General features: G+C 44.4%; 1 protein-coding gene across 3 annotated transcripts in view; it reads left to right on the top strand.

Moving 5' to 3' along the window:
- The window catches only part of Sh3rf1 (SH3 domain containing ring finger 1), a 158,182-nt gene that overhangs the window by 123,695 nt on the left and 18,817 nt on the right, over positions 1-15,670 (top strand). For 2 of the 3 annotated variants that reach the window (XM_055597889.1, XM_055597890.1), the window contains exons 6-10: positions 951-1,061; positions 8,463-8,638; positions 9,472-9,642; positions 13,170-13,429; positions 14,677-15,035. In XM_055597889.1, the coding sequence (XP_055453864.1) occupies positions 951-1,061; positions 8,463-8,638; positions 9,472-9,642; positions 13,170-13,429; positions 14,677-15,035 (1,077 nt within the window). The remainder of the gene's footprint in view (positions 1-950; positions 1,062-8,462; positions 8,639-9,471; positions 9,643-13,169; positions 13,430-14,676; positions 15,036-15,670) is intronic. The other variant, XM_055597891.1, reaches the window with a different exon arrangement.

Below are 15,670 nucleotides of genomic sequence, written 5' to 3'. Positions count from 1 at the left end.
GGTTTATAATGAATTATCTGCTACAGGCACATCTAGGCTGTTCCATTTTGATTGCTGATCCCCACTGAAAGCCAGAAGTAAAGAAAGCATGATCTTGAAAACACCAGAATACCTTTAGAATTTGGCATCTCAATAGAGAGAAGTGTTGAGCCACAGCTTGCCTGAGTGGGATCTTCATGGGAATGTGAAACACTGTAGAGCTACGTGGTGAGGCCTGCCTCAGAAACCAAAAATAAAGATCGCAGCACTTGGGAGGCAGAAGCAGGTGGAGCTACGTGAGTTTAAGAGACTGCTAAAAGAGTTAGAGAGAGAGAGAGAGAGAGTTGAACTGTTTGGTTGACTGCCCAGTTTGCCTTGGTAGCATACAAAATGAGGTAGTATGTTCTGTGACAGCCAGCAGTGCTCTGTATATAGCACATTGTAGTGACTGGCATATCTGGTACATATCAGGTTGTTAGAAGATTTGGGATGGAAGACAATGAAAAAGATTCTCCCTTCCCCAAATAACTTCACATACAGATTTATTGTTCTTGCCACTTCTACCAGGAGAATCTGCTGTGTTAAATATGGAGAACTTGGCTTGGGGAGATGGGCTCAGTACAGCACTTGCTGAGTAAGCAGGATCCCCTGAGTTCAGATCCACAGAACCCAGATTAAGTCAAGACACAATCCATCCATAGTCCCAGAGTGCTCCTGAGGGAAGGTAGGAGGCAGAGGCTGGAGAATCCCAGAAGCTCACAAGTCAACTCGTCTGCCATAAGTAACTGAATGAACAAGAGGCCCATCCCAAAGGAAGCAGATGGCGAGGAGAAACATCAGAGATTGTCCTCTGACCACCACAGGGCACCATAGCACATGAACACACACATATGCACATACAGAGAGAGAGACAGAGGGAGGGAGATGATTAAAATACAGCTGTCTTTTTAATAAGTTGCTCTCCTTTGCAGGTTCATATAAGCACCACTGGGTTAATTGTGACCCCACCCCCTAGCAGCCCAGTGACAACTGGCCCTTCATTCACATTTCCGTCAGATGTCCCCTACCAAGCTGCCCTTGGGGTAAGTACCATTTCTGTATCCCTTTCTCTTCAAGGCGTTTAGACTTGATGATCTGCCGTATTCCAGCCAACACCTGCAGTGCACATTGATGCTTGGTACGTGGGATCAGCCTCCGCCTTTTATCTGCTATCTCGGCTAATCTCACAAAAAGACTGCTTCTTGCCAGCAGCCTGCAAAGTTTTCAGTGGTGGCAACCAATGGCCTAAAGCTGTGAGAACTCTGAAGAATATATTTAATTTTATTGAAGTTCAGTTTGATTTCCCTAAGGCTTAACCTTTATTTCTTTGGGGTTTCTAGATCCTGCTTATTCTTTTTAAAGATACATTTATAGACATTCTGAAGACATGGGTCTTCCCAGGCTAAGTGGTTTGATTTTATTCACGCAATAAATTGATACCAAATGTCTGCTTTTATGATTTGTCTCCTCTGTAGTTCATAGTAACTCTTTCAAGATTCCTGCTTCCCTGGAAAGGTCCTTTAGAGTATACTGATTTTTTTTTTCCCCTAAAAACTTAGTATTCCACAGATAGACTGTCACCATCAATTGCATAAAGACAATCTGAACAGGGAGTGTTGACCTGGAGAATCATAATAGGCAAGGGAAAGGGTTATAAAAAAGAACTTTGTGGAGAAAAACAAGCAAATTCACCCTTGGGTAACAGAGAAAAACAGCCCCCTTGCTCCCTAAAAATCACAACCCATTGAGCAGCAAGGACCAGGAAACATGAGAAACTTTGGCTCAGGCTAATGCCTTGGTTACACCTGACATCTGGTGGTGTTTCAGACCCCTCCAGCACTGGGTAGAATGAGGCTAGAAATCATCATTCAATCAGATGGCCTGGTATCTGGATGCTGGTGTCACCCCCTGTAGTCCTCCATCAGCAATATCTGTTGATCCTCTCAGAGTAAGAGTGATCCATTGAAGGGTTTTAGGATTGGGATGGAACAGACTTGAGTTTAAGTCAGTGCAGACTTTTATTAGTCATGTGACTCTGGACAAGTTATTCAGCCAGCCTCTTTCCGCCTCAGCGTCTGTTTTAGTTGGCGTTTGTCAACTTGGCACAAACCTAAACACATGCATGGAGAGGAAACCTCATTGACCCAACCAGATTGTCTGTGGGGGATGTCCGTGGGGCATGGATTGATGGAGGGTCCAGCCTGCTGTGGGAAGGACCAGCCATGGGCAGCAGACCTGGGTTGTATAAGAAAGGTAGATGAGCAAGCCACAGAGGCCAGACAGTACCAGTCACAAGGAGGCTTCTAAGCAGCTGGCTCTGTCCTTAGGTTATGGATTTTATACATGCTGTAAAGATATTTTCCTCCGCTGGCTTTCTTTGTAGCCAGGACCTTACAACATCGTAGTCAATATATTGACTCCATATAGCTTTGTTTTATTGTCTTCCTTTTCTACTTGCTCTGTTTTCCTTAATTTTAATTTTGGCTCGATACATTCCATCATTAATTAAAAGCTGAGTTTTAAAACAAGTGGAGCATAAATGAATACAGTCATTACTACCCAACTTCACTTAGACTTCTGAAGACTTTCACAGAATAAATCATGCTCTTCTATTTAAATGGTCACTGGCATGTTCTATCCATAGGTTAAAGTTGTTGGTTTCTTTTTTTAAATGCTCCCTGAGCGATTACAGCTTCCTTGATAACACAGCTGCTTAGTGAAGGAGACATGCCTCGATTCATCTGGGGAGAAGATGAATTTCAGTTAGCATTTATTAAATGTGGTTTCCATAGACTCAGTTAGCCACGGGTGTTTCACTAAAGCCAAATTTCATAACCCATCCTGCCCTCTAATCTCCAGGGGAGCAACTTCTTTTTCTTTCCCACCAACACATACAACCACAGTACATTTCCATTCCAGATGACTCCCGTGCATGGAAGTATTCTAACTCCATGTCTTAAGGGGAAAGGGAAGACTGACTTCATCTTTGAAAAATTAATTAGTGTAAAAGATACAAGACTGGCCAAGTTTTAGCCCTTGTGAACTGAAAATTTTATAATATAGTAAATGGCCAGTGCTTTGCTGGGGGTTGACTCCAGGGCAAATCGATGGAATAGGCCACAAGAGAACATATAAAATTAATTCATGTGCAGTCATTTTATCCCAGGGTTTTTTTTATAAGAAAGACTGCATATTAAGCCAGAGAGGGGGATTTATTAAACACTGTCTACTGCGCGCTAGCTTTAGTTAATGAAAAACTAATTATAAACAGGCTTGTCAGTCATCCTAAGAGAAGGGTAGATCTCAGAATCTTTGGTACGTTGGCAGAAATGCTGTGGATTTCATGTTGAGTTTGGGAGGAAATTCTCAATAGCACATGCCCTCATAGCCTTGGTACTTCCAGTTAATTATGGCGAGGATTTAAAATCTGCAGGATTTCTAGAGACTTAGCTGTCATAGCAGTAGTATATAGGATGATAGGAAAAGACAAAAAACAAAATATGGGCTTTTTATGGTATGGATTTATAGGAAGTAAATGCCAGCCCTGGGGTAGGACATGAAAATTATTTCCAGTGCTTTTTTTTTTTTCCATAAATTGAGACTTTTAAATCTTTTATGCAGAATGAAGTTATTTATGAGCATATGTCTCCAACATTTCACATACAACCAGTGAGAATGTTAAGTCTCTTCCATCAGAAGCAGTGTCGCAGCTGTGTGATTCGGGCGTGAGCCTATTGATAGTAGCTGTTTGCTGTTGTTGATGGTTCTGTGGATGAGGAAGGTGAAGGTCCTGTATCTTGGTGCTGGGGCAGAAGAATGTACGGGATGTACAGCAACTGCTGATACTGTGGCTGTGTTTAGCCGCAGAGTGCCACGAGACAGCCAGGTTATTAAAGGCCAAATACTGCCTACACCAGCTCACAAACTGATTGAAATCTAAAAGTATAGAAACGCTGTTTAAATTTGTATCCCTCTTCTTCTTCCTTTTTGAGACAGTATCTCCTACGACTCAGGCTGGCCTTGAACTCCCTATGTAGCTGAGGCTCTCCTTGAACTTCTGACCCTCCTGCCTTTACCTCCCAAGTACTTGGATTCTGAGACTTAGGTTTTTTTGTTTTTGTTTTTGTGTGTGTGTGTGTGTGTGTGTGTGTGTGTGTGTGTGTGTGTGTGAAGAAACATTAGGGTTGTGGATTTCATTCAGTTGGTAGACTGCCTTCCTACCATGCATGAAGGCTTGGATTTGATCCGCAGTAACATATTAAACTAGTGATGCACACCTTCAGTCCAGCACTATATTAATGAAGGCAAGAAGATCAGAAGTTCAAGGTCACTCTCAATGACACTGAGTCCTGGGCTATATGAGAGCTCATCTCATAAAACAAATAACAATAACAGAACATTAAATGATGCCAGGTCTCAAAATAGACAATACCTAGTTGGCAGCCAGTGGCACCACCATGTCTGTCAGCAGGAGCGAGGGACTGTCAGAACTAGGGCACAGGCAGAGAGCACGAACCTGGGTGCTTTGGAATGTGGAAGGGAAGTCTAGGCAGGAGAGCTGAAAATTAGGAGGAGGGGTAAGGTAGGACCAAAAGGTTTTCTCTGTTACATATATTTCCTTTTTTAGTTTTCAAGGTAGGGTCTAGCTGTGTAGCCCAGGGTAGGGCTACGCTAGGTAGTCAGGCTGGCCTTGAACTCATGATCCTTTCCCCTCTGCCTCCCCAGTGCTGAGATTACAGGGAGGAGCCACCTTGCCCAGCTCAGAACCTTCATAGCAAAAAGAGAAAAGCACCCTCGTATCTCAGGGATTGAAACTTCTAGATTCAAATCAAATTGGCCTCAAAGTCAATGAGAAGCACAGAATGTTATCACACTCAAAAAATGTTCACCTAGGGTCTCCTGCCTTCTGGCTGTATAGCTAGGAGCCAGAAGTCTAACAGGAGTGAGTCAATCTCTGACTCCAAAGCCTCTTAAATCATCACATCGCCTTCCATTTATTGACCTTTTGTACTCTCTGCACTGGGGAAGGGAAGGCAACACGCACACCACTCATAATTATTATACAATAGAGACATCACGTAATTTACACAATTAACTAGTATAGAAATCTCTCCTCTTTCTTACAGATTAAATGTGAAAGAATAAGTTATACGGCAACACAGCTAAACTTAGCAACACTGTTGATGTCTCAGGAACACGCTCATGCAGCCTGCACTATTCTCTTGGACCAGTTTGTGGCCTGAGATCCTGTATCCAGCAAAGACCCTCTAGGGATGCTGATGCTTAGGGTTCCAAGTACTCTGAGGGGAGAGTAGGTGCTTAGGCAGCAACAGTGATGGATTATGTGATATTAAATGACATTTGCCCGTGGGACTCATTTTCTGTGTGGTGTGTGAGGAAGGCAAACATAAGAAACATTGAGAAGCAAAATGGCCTTTGGTTGTCACTTAAACTTTTGCCTAAAATTCCAATGCAAAACACCTTAGGGGTAAGCTAGCCTTCAGCCCTGGGCACCAGGCTTGAAATATCCTTCCTTAGTCCTGTCCCCAGGCTGTAGCAAAGTCCAGATCTAGCTGCCTTCTGTGCTGGTCTCAGGAAAGGGCAAGAAGAGGCAATTATGGAAGGAAGGACCACCTTTGCACTCATATTCATGAGCTTCTTATAATGTCTATTGTCCTGTCAGTGTCCTCCAGCAGCTTCTACTGAGGTAGAAGACACCGCCTCCCTGGGGCACAATCTAGAGAAAGGACATTGGCCAGGGTGGAAATCTGTCACCCTTTCTGATGGTTTTTGTTGTTGTTGTTTTGTTTAAAAAAGCACCTACATTGTTTCTGTAAGCCCTGTCAGTTGGCTTAGAACCTGGGCAAAAGTACCATTTCACATGGTCAAGTCACTCCTCAGTCCTGTGTGTGTTGAGCAGTTTGGGACCCAAAGGCCTGTAGGTGGTTTTGTTTTGTTTTTCTGGTAGAGGCTGTAGATCACTGGTGCCTCAGCTGGCCCAGACTCCAGTGTAATCTCCAGGTCTCCAGGTCAGGTCCCGGGTGAATGAAAGGTTGTGCTTCTTTTCTATGGAGACGTGAGGTCTGGCAATAGCAAACTGACCGCAGCACAGTGCCGGCCGGATCACCTTTTGAACTTCCACCGTGCCAGATTACTGCAGTTGAGGCTGTTTATAAAGCAATCCTCAGAGCTTCCTGGTGTATGACAGCTCTGTATTCAGAGAGTCCTATCATTTTCCCAACCCACAGGACCAAGTAGCATACAGGGCTCTGATTTTAATCAGACATTTTCTCTCTCAGTCTAACACACATTCATTTGATGTTGAGAGAGAGAGAAAAATCTTCCCAGTGTTATTAAAAGACCACCTTTTCTGTCTCAACCACAAAAAGAGAGATGACTGTATTTCTCTTAGACACCAGCTTTGGGTCTGTCTGTCTGCCTGAATACCCCCTTCTGCCTTATCTCAATGCCTCACTCTTCTTTCACCAGCAGCTACATTTGGTTACTGTTCTGTAATAAGCTGTGACCCTTCTATATGTTTTGTTAAAATGTGAAATCTTCTTTTAATCACATTCATAGATAGATTTTTGTTTTTTGCCCCTTCCTAAGACCTAATTTAGCCCAGTTGCTCTTTAATTTTTTTTTTATTATATTTCCTTGTTGAGCACCTGCCACGTCCCTTTTGCCTCTCTGTAGACACGCTGTCCTGAGACTGGGCTTAGGAAGACTGAAGTGGTGATTGAGCCAGCGATGACGTCCCTGTTTGCCCATACATTCCTCCGTGTGCGGTTAGACCTGACCCAGCTCACCCGTTAACAAGCTTCTCACATGGCGTTATCTTTGAATGGCCCGGATCACATTTCCTCACTATTTTGCCTGGATTATCTTTATTTCTCTCTACTTTCTCACTGGAAGTAGGCCAGACAGAATGAATGCTTGACTCCCTGTTAAAGGGTCAGGGGTGCTAAGCCTAGCTCAGAACACGTAGCTCCAGAGGCACGTTGGACCCAAATGCTGCCCTGTTTATGTGGAGAGCAGCAAGTGATTCCTTCGTGACTTTTTTGAACACCCCGTCTTGTCCAGGCTGGCAGTCTGCAGGCAGTTCCACGCCTCATTTATTTCTGCACTCAATGGTCTGTGGCAGTGTGGGAAAGTACACACCGAAAGCCACGTTAGCAAAAAATTAAATACAACACGTAAAACAGTTATGGGTCTAGATGTGTCTGCAGTTGTGCGCTGTTGGTACATAGGTGAGTGTTGCTAGGATTCAGTTTTCATTTCAGAAATTTTAAATGGAGTGACTCAAACTCTGGTTTAAAAACCACTGGATGTTTCTCACTGATGTGCTGATGGGTAGAGGCTGGTTTTGCTTCCTAGTTTCATTCTTCTGTCTCTCTGCTTCTTCTTGATTCAGTTTTTACCTCCAGCAAGTCAAAGATTCAGGGAGGGTGAGATAGGGGTTCAGTCAGGCTTTGTGTGTCTGTTTTCCCAGGAGTTTCAAGATACAGTCCCTGAAGAATTATCTGGGGTTTATAAATCAGAAGGTAACAATTGCTCCATTGATTTTCCGAGACATGGAGCCCTGTGGGCAGAGCCCTATTAGACTGTGCCCATGAAGGACCCAGCAGCTTTTCGCTGGTGTACATGTTAAAGATTACCAGCCTTGATAGTCCTAAATTTCAAAAACTGGCAAAGGGAAGAAAAGGAAAAGCAAAGGTAGCAACAATAGCCTTGTGACTGTGGCTTGCTATTGTTTGAGCTCTGGGGAGATCAGGCATCAAAAGAAATGAAGGCCAGAGGAATGGCTTTAGATACAGTTCAGTGTGTTGTGTTTAAGTATTGGGTTTCCAAAGCCCATCATAAAGTTAATTCTAGCCAATAAGTTGACATTATAGCATCTCCCTTGAAGGGCACCTCAACTCCTGTCCACATCTGTACTTATTTTTTTTTTAATTAATCATCACTTATTTTACGTGTATGAATGTTTTGCCTACGTGTATCTGTGTACCACATGTGTGCCTGAAGCCAGCAGGAGCGAGAAGGTATAGGATCACCTGGCCCTAGAGGTACAGGTGGTTGTGGGCCGGCATGTGGGCACTGGGAATCAAAGCTGGGTCCTCCAGAAGAGCAATCAGGGCCCTTAACTACTCAACAATCTCTCCAGCCCCTACTGTGTACTCTCAGTGTGTTATTAATCTTAAACATTTCCAGAGTCATTTTGTTGTTCCCCTTCCTCTCGGAGCTGACTATGTAACCTGTTTTCTGAGAAGAATGCTGTGGCTTTAAAATAAACTTGTGAAAAAGGGCGTCTCATGTGAAATAGGTTCTGTAGTCCGTGGATTCTGTTCTGTGGGTTTCTGATTCGCTCTCCCTTACCCCTTCCATAGAAGATATAAATAAATATTATATGTCTCCCTCACCCCATCTTTTTCCTCCTGTATTAGACTATGAATCCTCCTCTTCCTCCACCCCCTCTTCTGGCTGCCAACGTCCTGGCCTCCACACCGTCAGGCGCTAGTGCTGTTGCTGCTGCTGCTGCTGCTGCTGGAATGGGACCCAGGCCTATGGCGGGATCCACTGACCAGACTGCACATTTACGGCCTCAGACTCGCCCCAGTGTGTAAGTAAGGGTGTCTCCTAGCACTTCGGAAGTGCTCATCTCAGGCTAAGCCCAAACCGCAGAGATGAAGAAACACCTGTCTGATACCAGCCATTGGCAGGCTTAGGGCTCACCAAGTGCTTTGCATTCGGAAACTTCCACCTGGTCATGCATATAGTCAGTGAGACACTTAACTGGAGTGCACCTACCATGAGCTTTGTGTGGCTCTGCACCTGCAGGGCTCAGAGCACGGGCAGGTCTGTAGGTGAGCTGCCCGCCTGGTGCCTCTGTGTGGACTGGTGCCTTGCACTGGGCGGCTGCATCATGCTGTCGATGATGCGGATTTTCTGTTCCCTTGACTTTCTCTAATACAACCAGCTTCCTGGCTGAGCTCAGAAGTGCAGGTGCAGCCTGTGGGTTCAGCATGCATCGAAGGCAACATATTGCGTTTCCCAGTGGGATTGTATGGCGTATGTCCTCATTTGGGGCTCGTTCCCAAGTCTAACAAGTGCCATTTGAAGAGCTCAGTTTCCCTAGTGGGCTCCTAATCCACAGCACTGAGACACTCTTGGAAACCGCATTAATTCTTTCATAGCACGCGGATACCGTTCGGTGAGATAATCATTCCCACACCAGGAGGAACACTCTTAATCAGGAAGGCCTCTGCCTGCGTTTAAAGTGCAGACAGCAAAACCTCTTTCCGTGGAGACTTGCCAGCATCACTTTCAGGTTGAGATTTTACGTCCCGTCTACCTTTGTTTAAGATACTCAAGACCTTATACACAGCAAGAGTTTGGCAATAGTAGGGTTTGACAGCCTGAGATTTTTTTTTTTTCTTTTCTTTCCTGTTCTAGCTATGTTGCTATATATCCATACACTCCCCGGAAAGAAGATGAACTGGAGTTGAGGAAAGGGGAGATGTTTTTGGTGTTTGAACGGTGCCAAGATGGCTGGTACAAAGGGACATCAATGCACACCAGCAAGATAGGTGTTTTCCCTGGCAACTACGTGGCACCAGTCGCAAGGTATGATGTGGGATCGGTGGCTTTTGAATCAGTGGCGAAGTTCCAGACAGAGGCACTTTGTGCTCTTGCGGGTTTTTCAGCCTATTCAGAGCCCTGCTGCTCACATTATAATTACCTGTTGTACAGCCAAGGTTTATAAAAATCCATATCCATATCTACTAAAATTCCTTCTAATAACAAGATTCTTAGCTCACTTATCATGTGGATATGTTAAAATTATAGGTTTCTACCAATAAATGTACTGGAGTGTAAGCTCTTTGCTTTAATTTATATGTGAAAAGAGTCAGCTGTTCCATTCTCAGTATTTTTCTACCAAAGAAATAAAGGCGTAGTATTTTAAATGAACAAAAGCTATATTATGGGTGCTTACGTGTCTGCAGTGTCTGCTTTGTATACAAGACAGGTAGATCCCTACATATTACATTATTGACTCTTCGTGTTCGGTTCTCTAACGTGGTCACTTCTGTCCTCCTCCCACTTAATAAATGGTGAAATCGAGGCACAGAGAGACTAAAGAACTTGCTTGAGATCACACGGTAAAGAAGTGCTCAGTAGGGCGTGGTGGTACACGCCTTTGATACCAGCTTTCAGGGAGGCAGAGGCAGGTGGATTGCCGTGAGTTCAGTGCCAGCTTGGTCTACAAAACGAGTCCAAGACAGTCAAGGCCACACAGAGAAATGCTGTCTCAAAAAACAAAACAAACAAATAAAAAAAAGTGTTCAAACCCACACTGGCTAGGTCTGCCTTTATTTCATTAACTTTGAAATTAATTTCCTTTGAATTCTGGCAAGCAATCTTTGTAATACAGTCAAAAATAAAAATTCCTTAAATATGACATAAGTAAATTTTAAGTGAAGATAGTTTTGCTTCTCATGAGTCATTTCACAGTTGATGAGATGGGGTGCTGCTGGCATTTAGTGGTTGGAGGCAAGTGATTTTGCTAAGTCATGCCATCTGCAGGATGCTCCCTTCCCCTGATGGCCTCTTCCACCTATTCTGTTCCTGTGATAAAATACTCTGACCAAAAGCAGCATAAGGAGGAAAGGTGTATTTTCGCTTACAGCTTTAAGTCACAGTTCATTATGCAGGGAGGTGAAGGCAGGGTCTTGACGGCAGGCCTGCTTGCTATTCCACTCAGCATCACCCCAACCAGGAAACTGACTGCACAGCCAAAGCTGTCTGGCAGGAACCATGGTGGCTACGGCCTGAGGGCGTGTGGATGGGCGAAAGCTGAGCTGTCTTTTCACATAGTCAGCACCACACGCCCAGGAGAACAGTCTGCCCACAGTGGTCTGGACCTCAGTTAACAAGAAAGATAACTTTTTACATATATGTCTACAAGCCAGTTCCTCCACTGAGGCTCTCCTCTCAGATGCCGAGAGGCTACCTCAGGTTGATAGTCAAAGCTAGCTAAGACACCTTCAGAAGGAATAATATGGCCCACGATGTCATTTGGGCTCAGGAGTCCCAATGTATAAATGCAATCAAACACATACACACACACATACATATGCACGCACTCCACATGCATACAAAACTCTTTTTTTTTTTTTTTTTTTAAGATAGTGCACCTTCTGGTCATTGAGGAAAGTAGCCTTGAAAGCTGAAAGAAATGACCTATAATGACATTAACACTGCCCCAGACTCACTGACTCTTAATAAGCAATTCGGGTCTAACCATGTTAAATCACATCTCCAGCCTCCTGATTTTAAACAAATGGCTTAATGAACCGACATGTTTGTCAGCTGTTGTCATTGATTTATAGGCTGGCCAGCAGCCTAATCAAATGAAAATCACTATTGTTGCAGATGGTGACAGAATGTTAGCTTTAATTTGACTTGCAAATTTTTAATCAATATAAATCTTCTTTTCTGTACATGTTAAAATATACATTCAGGCTCTGACACATCTAGAAAGTGGCAACCAGAATTTTCCTGGTATACATATATATATACATATATATAATTTTATTTATATAATTTATATATTTATATGTAATATATTATATAAATTATATGTTTGGTTATTATAGATACGTTTATGTAAGATATATACACATATATGTACATATCTATATATGTTCTACACACATATAAATACCTGTATATACATATACATACATATATACCTACACATAGAAATATATATATATAATTAAACAAAAGGATCACAGTTTTGCAGGATTCAAAAACAAACTGTTAAAAAATCTCTTCACATTTAACTCTGGAGAAATGCTTGCTTATGGGAGATGCTTTGTAATTCCCCATTGTGGAAGAATAACCTTGTTTGTGAAGTATTGATTGTAGATTAATTAATCTATAAATTATAAATTGCCAGTTGACTGAATTGGGAGTATCTGAAAATATACTGTATATAGAACTGCTCCATACTTGATTACTGAAATAATTAGTAAATGTTTAGAACTATGTTGCTGTAATGGAGAAAACGATGGAAGAATAGAGAAGAACCCTTGGGCACTGGCCTGGACTCTTCAGACTTCTCCTACTGAAAGTGGGTGTCTACAGCAATGCAGTATGTGCTGAGCACGACAGCGCTGTTGCATTTGCGGACTCACGGTGGCTCTGTGACTGCGTGCAGAAGATCAAGCCAGGCCAAACACAGCATGGATGGGCTGGGTGAGGGGCTCCTGAGGCCCCGCCATAGCTGAGGAGCTATTGGCAACTGATGGCTGCGAGGAGAGGGAAAATCAGTTTTCTTCGGGGAAGCAGCCCCTCAGAGGCTGTACGTGGTCCCACACCGGTGCACATGAATGGAACAAAGTGCACCCAATGGGTTTTAACAAAAGAACCAACAGCGGTACGTGAACTTGGGAGAGAAACGAGGTGGGAAAGAGAGCAGAAGGAGTTGAAGGGGAGTGAGTTTGAGTAAAGCATGTTGTGTGTGTGTAGGAAATTTTTAGAAAGTAGCTGTAATCGCTTTATGGAGTATAAAGCTGGAAAAAGGGAAGCAGTCTTCATGAAACAATTAAATCATGAGGCTTAACTTGAACTTAAGGTGATACTTCTTGAAATGGCTGGATCTGTGCTGGATCTTGAGATTGAGATAAGTCAACAAAAAAAAGCCACAAGGGCCATTCCAGTTGTGTGCGTGATCAGTGTGTTCAAAGGCACGTGCTTGCTATGTTAGAGGCAGGTTGAGATGGTCAAAGCAGGGAACAGTATGCTGCAAATGGTGGGTCTTGCTTGGGATGAAGCAGGAAAATTCAGGGCTTTGAAATTTGGTGGAGCTGAGTGGCCACAGAATGCAAAGCTGACCCTAGTAATTGCATCCTTAGACAGATAAAATATGTGGTTTAGTGACTCAGAATGGTTCCAGGAGCATTCTTGTCTCAAGGGTATCTCCGTCTCAAGGTCATCATTTCTTTGAATATGCCGTTCTTAAAATAATTCCATTCTTTTTTTTTTTAAGATTCTGGCTTTAAAGTTCTGAGTCATTCTTGCATTCATTGTTCTGTTTTTCACTTTGCTTATGGATTGGGTTTTCCATCTGCTTCTTGTCTTGACAGGGCGGTGACAAATGCCTCCCAAGCTAAAGTCCCTGTGTCTACTGTGGGTCAGGCAAGTCGTGGGGTGACTGTGGTCAGCCCTTCTACTGCGGGAGGGCCTAACCAGAAGCTCCAAGGAAATGGTGTGGCTGGGAATCCCAGTGTTGTCCCCACGGCTGTGGTGTCAGCAGCTCACATCCAGACGAGTCCCCAGGCTAAGGTCCTGCTGCACATGACTGGGCAAATGACAGTCAACCAAGCCCGCAATGCTGTGAGGACAGGTAAGAGGACCTGGTACTGAAACACACGAGGAAAGGGGTCATCTGTCGAAGCAGGTCCCTCATCACGGGTCTTGAGAAAAATAGGAATGAATTTAAAATAATTGCGACCATTTAGAAATGGAAACCAGCAACCCTTGCCCTTGGTAGTTCTTCGTCGCTGTGGCAAGTACCCCTGACAGAAATAATCAAAGAGGAGGAAAACTTTATATGGTAGCCAGACCCCATCACTGAAGATCTGTGGTGAAGCGGAGTGTCCCGGAAGGGAGGGTTTGATGGGGCAGAGATGCCAGCTTTGTGTTGGCCACAAAGCACCATGGAAGGACCAGGGCAAGATACACTGTTCTGAGAATATGCCTCAGTAAACTGCTTACTGTAACCAGGCTCCACCTCCTGGTAGCCCACTGCCAAAGTCAGTGCCCTTGTGATCCAGTCACCCCTCTATACCACCATCACCTTCCGACCGAGCCTTCATAACATCAGGCCTTTCAAGGGACATCTTGTACCTAAACCGTAAAACAGGCATTGTGTAACTGTTTGCTTGGGCTAAGCACGCCCTCCGCAGTAGTTCAAAACTGATAGATCTAAAGTCTGAGAAGACCTAGGCTGATCCTAAGAATGTGAGTGGTTGGTATTTGAAACACACCTTCTGTAGTCGAGGTCCTGCCTCTGATCTCACTGTTCCTAGCTGGGTGGCTGCTTCGTGACTCTCTGCTGAGCTGTGTGCTGGTTACTTTTTGATGAACTTAGTCACAAATCTATTTTAGGCTCAGTGGGAATTCAAGTGTGCCTTTCTTAACTCTAGCATTGAAAAACGTACCACGAGTCTTGGGTAACAGTAGTGGAGTAAACTAAATATGCGTGAATTCTATCAGAGAGAGAGAAAATGTATAAACAAGTAAAGGCCTTAAGACCAGTGTGGTTCATTGCTATGGCAAGCTGTCAGAAACTGGCCCAGTGTCTCAGATGCTGTGGAAAATTATTGTTCATAGCTGAAGGGCCCTGGGTTTGTGGGGGGAGGGGAGGGGCATCCCTATCTTCAAAGTCCTCAGTAGCCCCAACTGCTCACCTGGAAGGAAAGTAGCATCCAAGGGTCGAACTTGTGTTAAGCTGTCCCACCTCCGCTCCTTGGTGTAATACGTGGCAGTAGTGGCCTCTGGTTATGCCCTAACAGTGAAATGACTCACATTTTGGTAAGCAGTGTTCATTAGGCGTTGACCCTTTCTGCATTCCCTCCTGTCGTCTGCCAGTTGCAGCACACAACCAGGAGCGCCCCACAGCGGCAGTGACGCCCATCCAGGTCCAGAACGCTGCCTGCCTTGGTCCTGCATCTATGGGCCTGCCTCATCACTCACTGGCCTCCCAACCTTTGCCTCCAATGGCAGGCCCTGCTGTGCATGTTGCTGCAGTCGGCATCAGTCGAACCAATGCTCCCCTGGCCTGCTCTGCAGGGCCTTCTCTGGCCTCCTCAAACATGGCCACCACAACTTTGGAGACTGAGCCCAGTGGTCGAACAGTGACCATCCTCCCTGGACTGCCCACGTCTCCTGACAGTGCTGTGTCAGCATGTGGGAACAGCTCAGCTGTGAAACCAGACAAGGACGGCAAGGTAAGAGTCAGCCCCTCTTTCTCTGCGCTGTGACGGCCTCAAGTATCTGGCCAATGAAAGGACTCATTGCTCCATGGCCTTTCAGGTCCTTACCATGGGCAAATCCATGTGCCACATGCCAGGAATACCTAGACACTGTCCCAGCCTCGTACCTAGGTCTTAGGTTTATCTATGTTTTAATGCCCTCGAGCTGTCAGGTCCCCACAGGGGTGACAAGGAGACCACAGTGAGTAGGACTTGGTCAGCTTCAGCTTGCAGCTTTCTGCCTTAAAGAAATTTCTTCTCTTCTAGTTACTTATTCTCTCATCATTTTGCTGTCCTCAAATTTTCATGTTCAGGGTTCTTGCTATCTGATAACTCCTTTTTAAAAAAGTATTTTAACAGGTGAACAGTTGGAAACTGTCCATTAAAATGTCCTTCACAGGGTTGGAGAGGTGGATCAGTGGTTAATCAGCGGAAGAGCCTTACTGTACTTAACAGGAGACCCAAGCTGCATCTCAGTGCTCACATCTGGTGACACACAACTGCCTGTAATGATAGTTCCAGAGGATCTGGTGCCCTCTTCTGGCCTCTCTTGGCATTGCACTCACACACACACACACACACACACACACACACACACACACACACACACA

This window comes from Psammomys obesus, unplaced genomic scaffold (assembly GCF_907164565.1).
Source record: "Psammomys obesus unplaced genomic scaffold, mPsaObe1.curated_primary_1811, whole genome shotgun sequence".
Classification (NCBI taxonomy): domain Eukaryota; kingdom Metazoa; phylum Chordata; class Mammalia; order Rodentia; family Muridae; genus Psammomys; species Psammomys obesus.
This window is presented reverse-complemented; position numbering and strand designations above follow the sequence as displayed.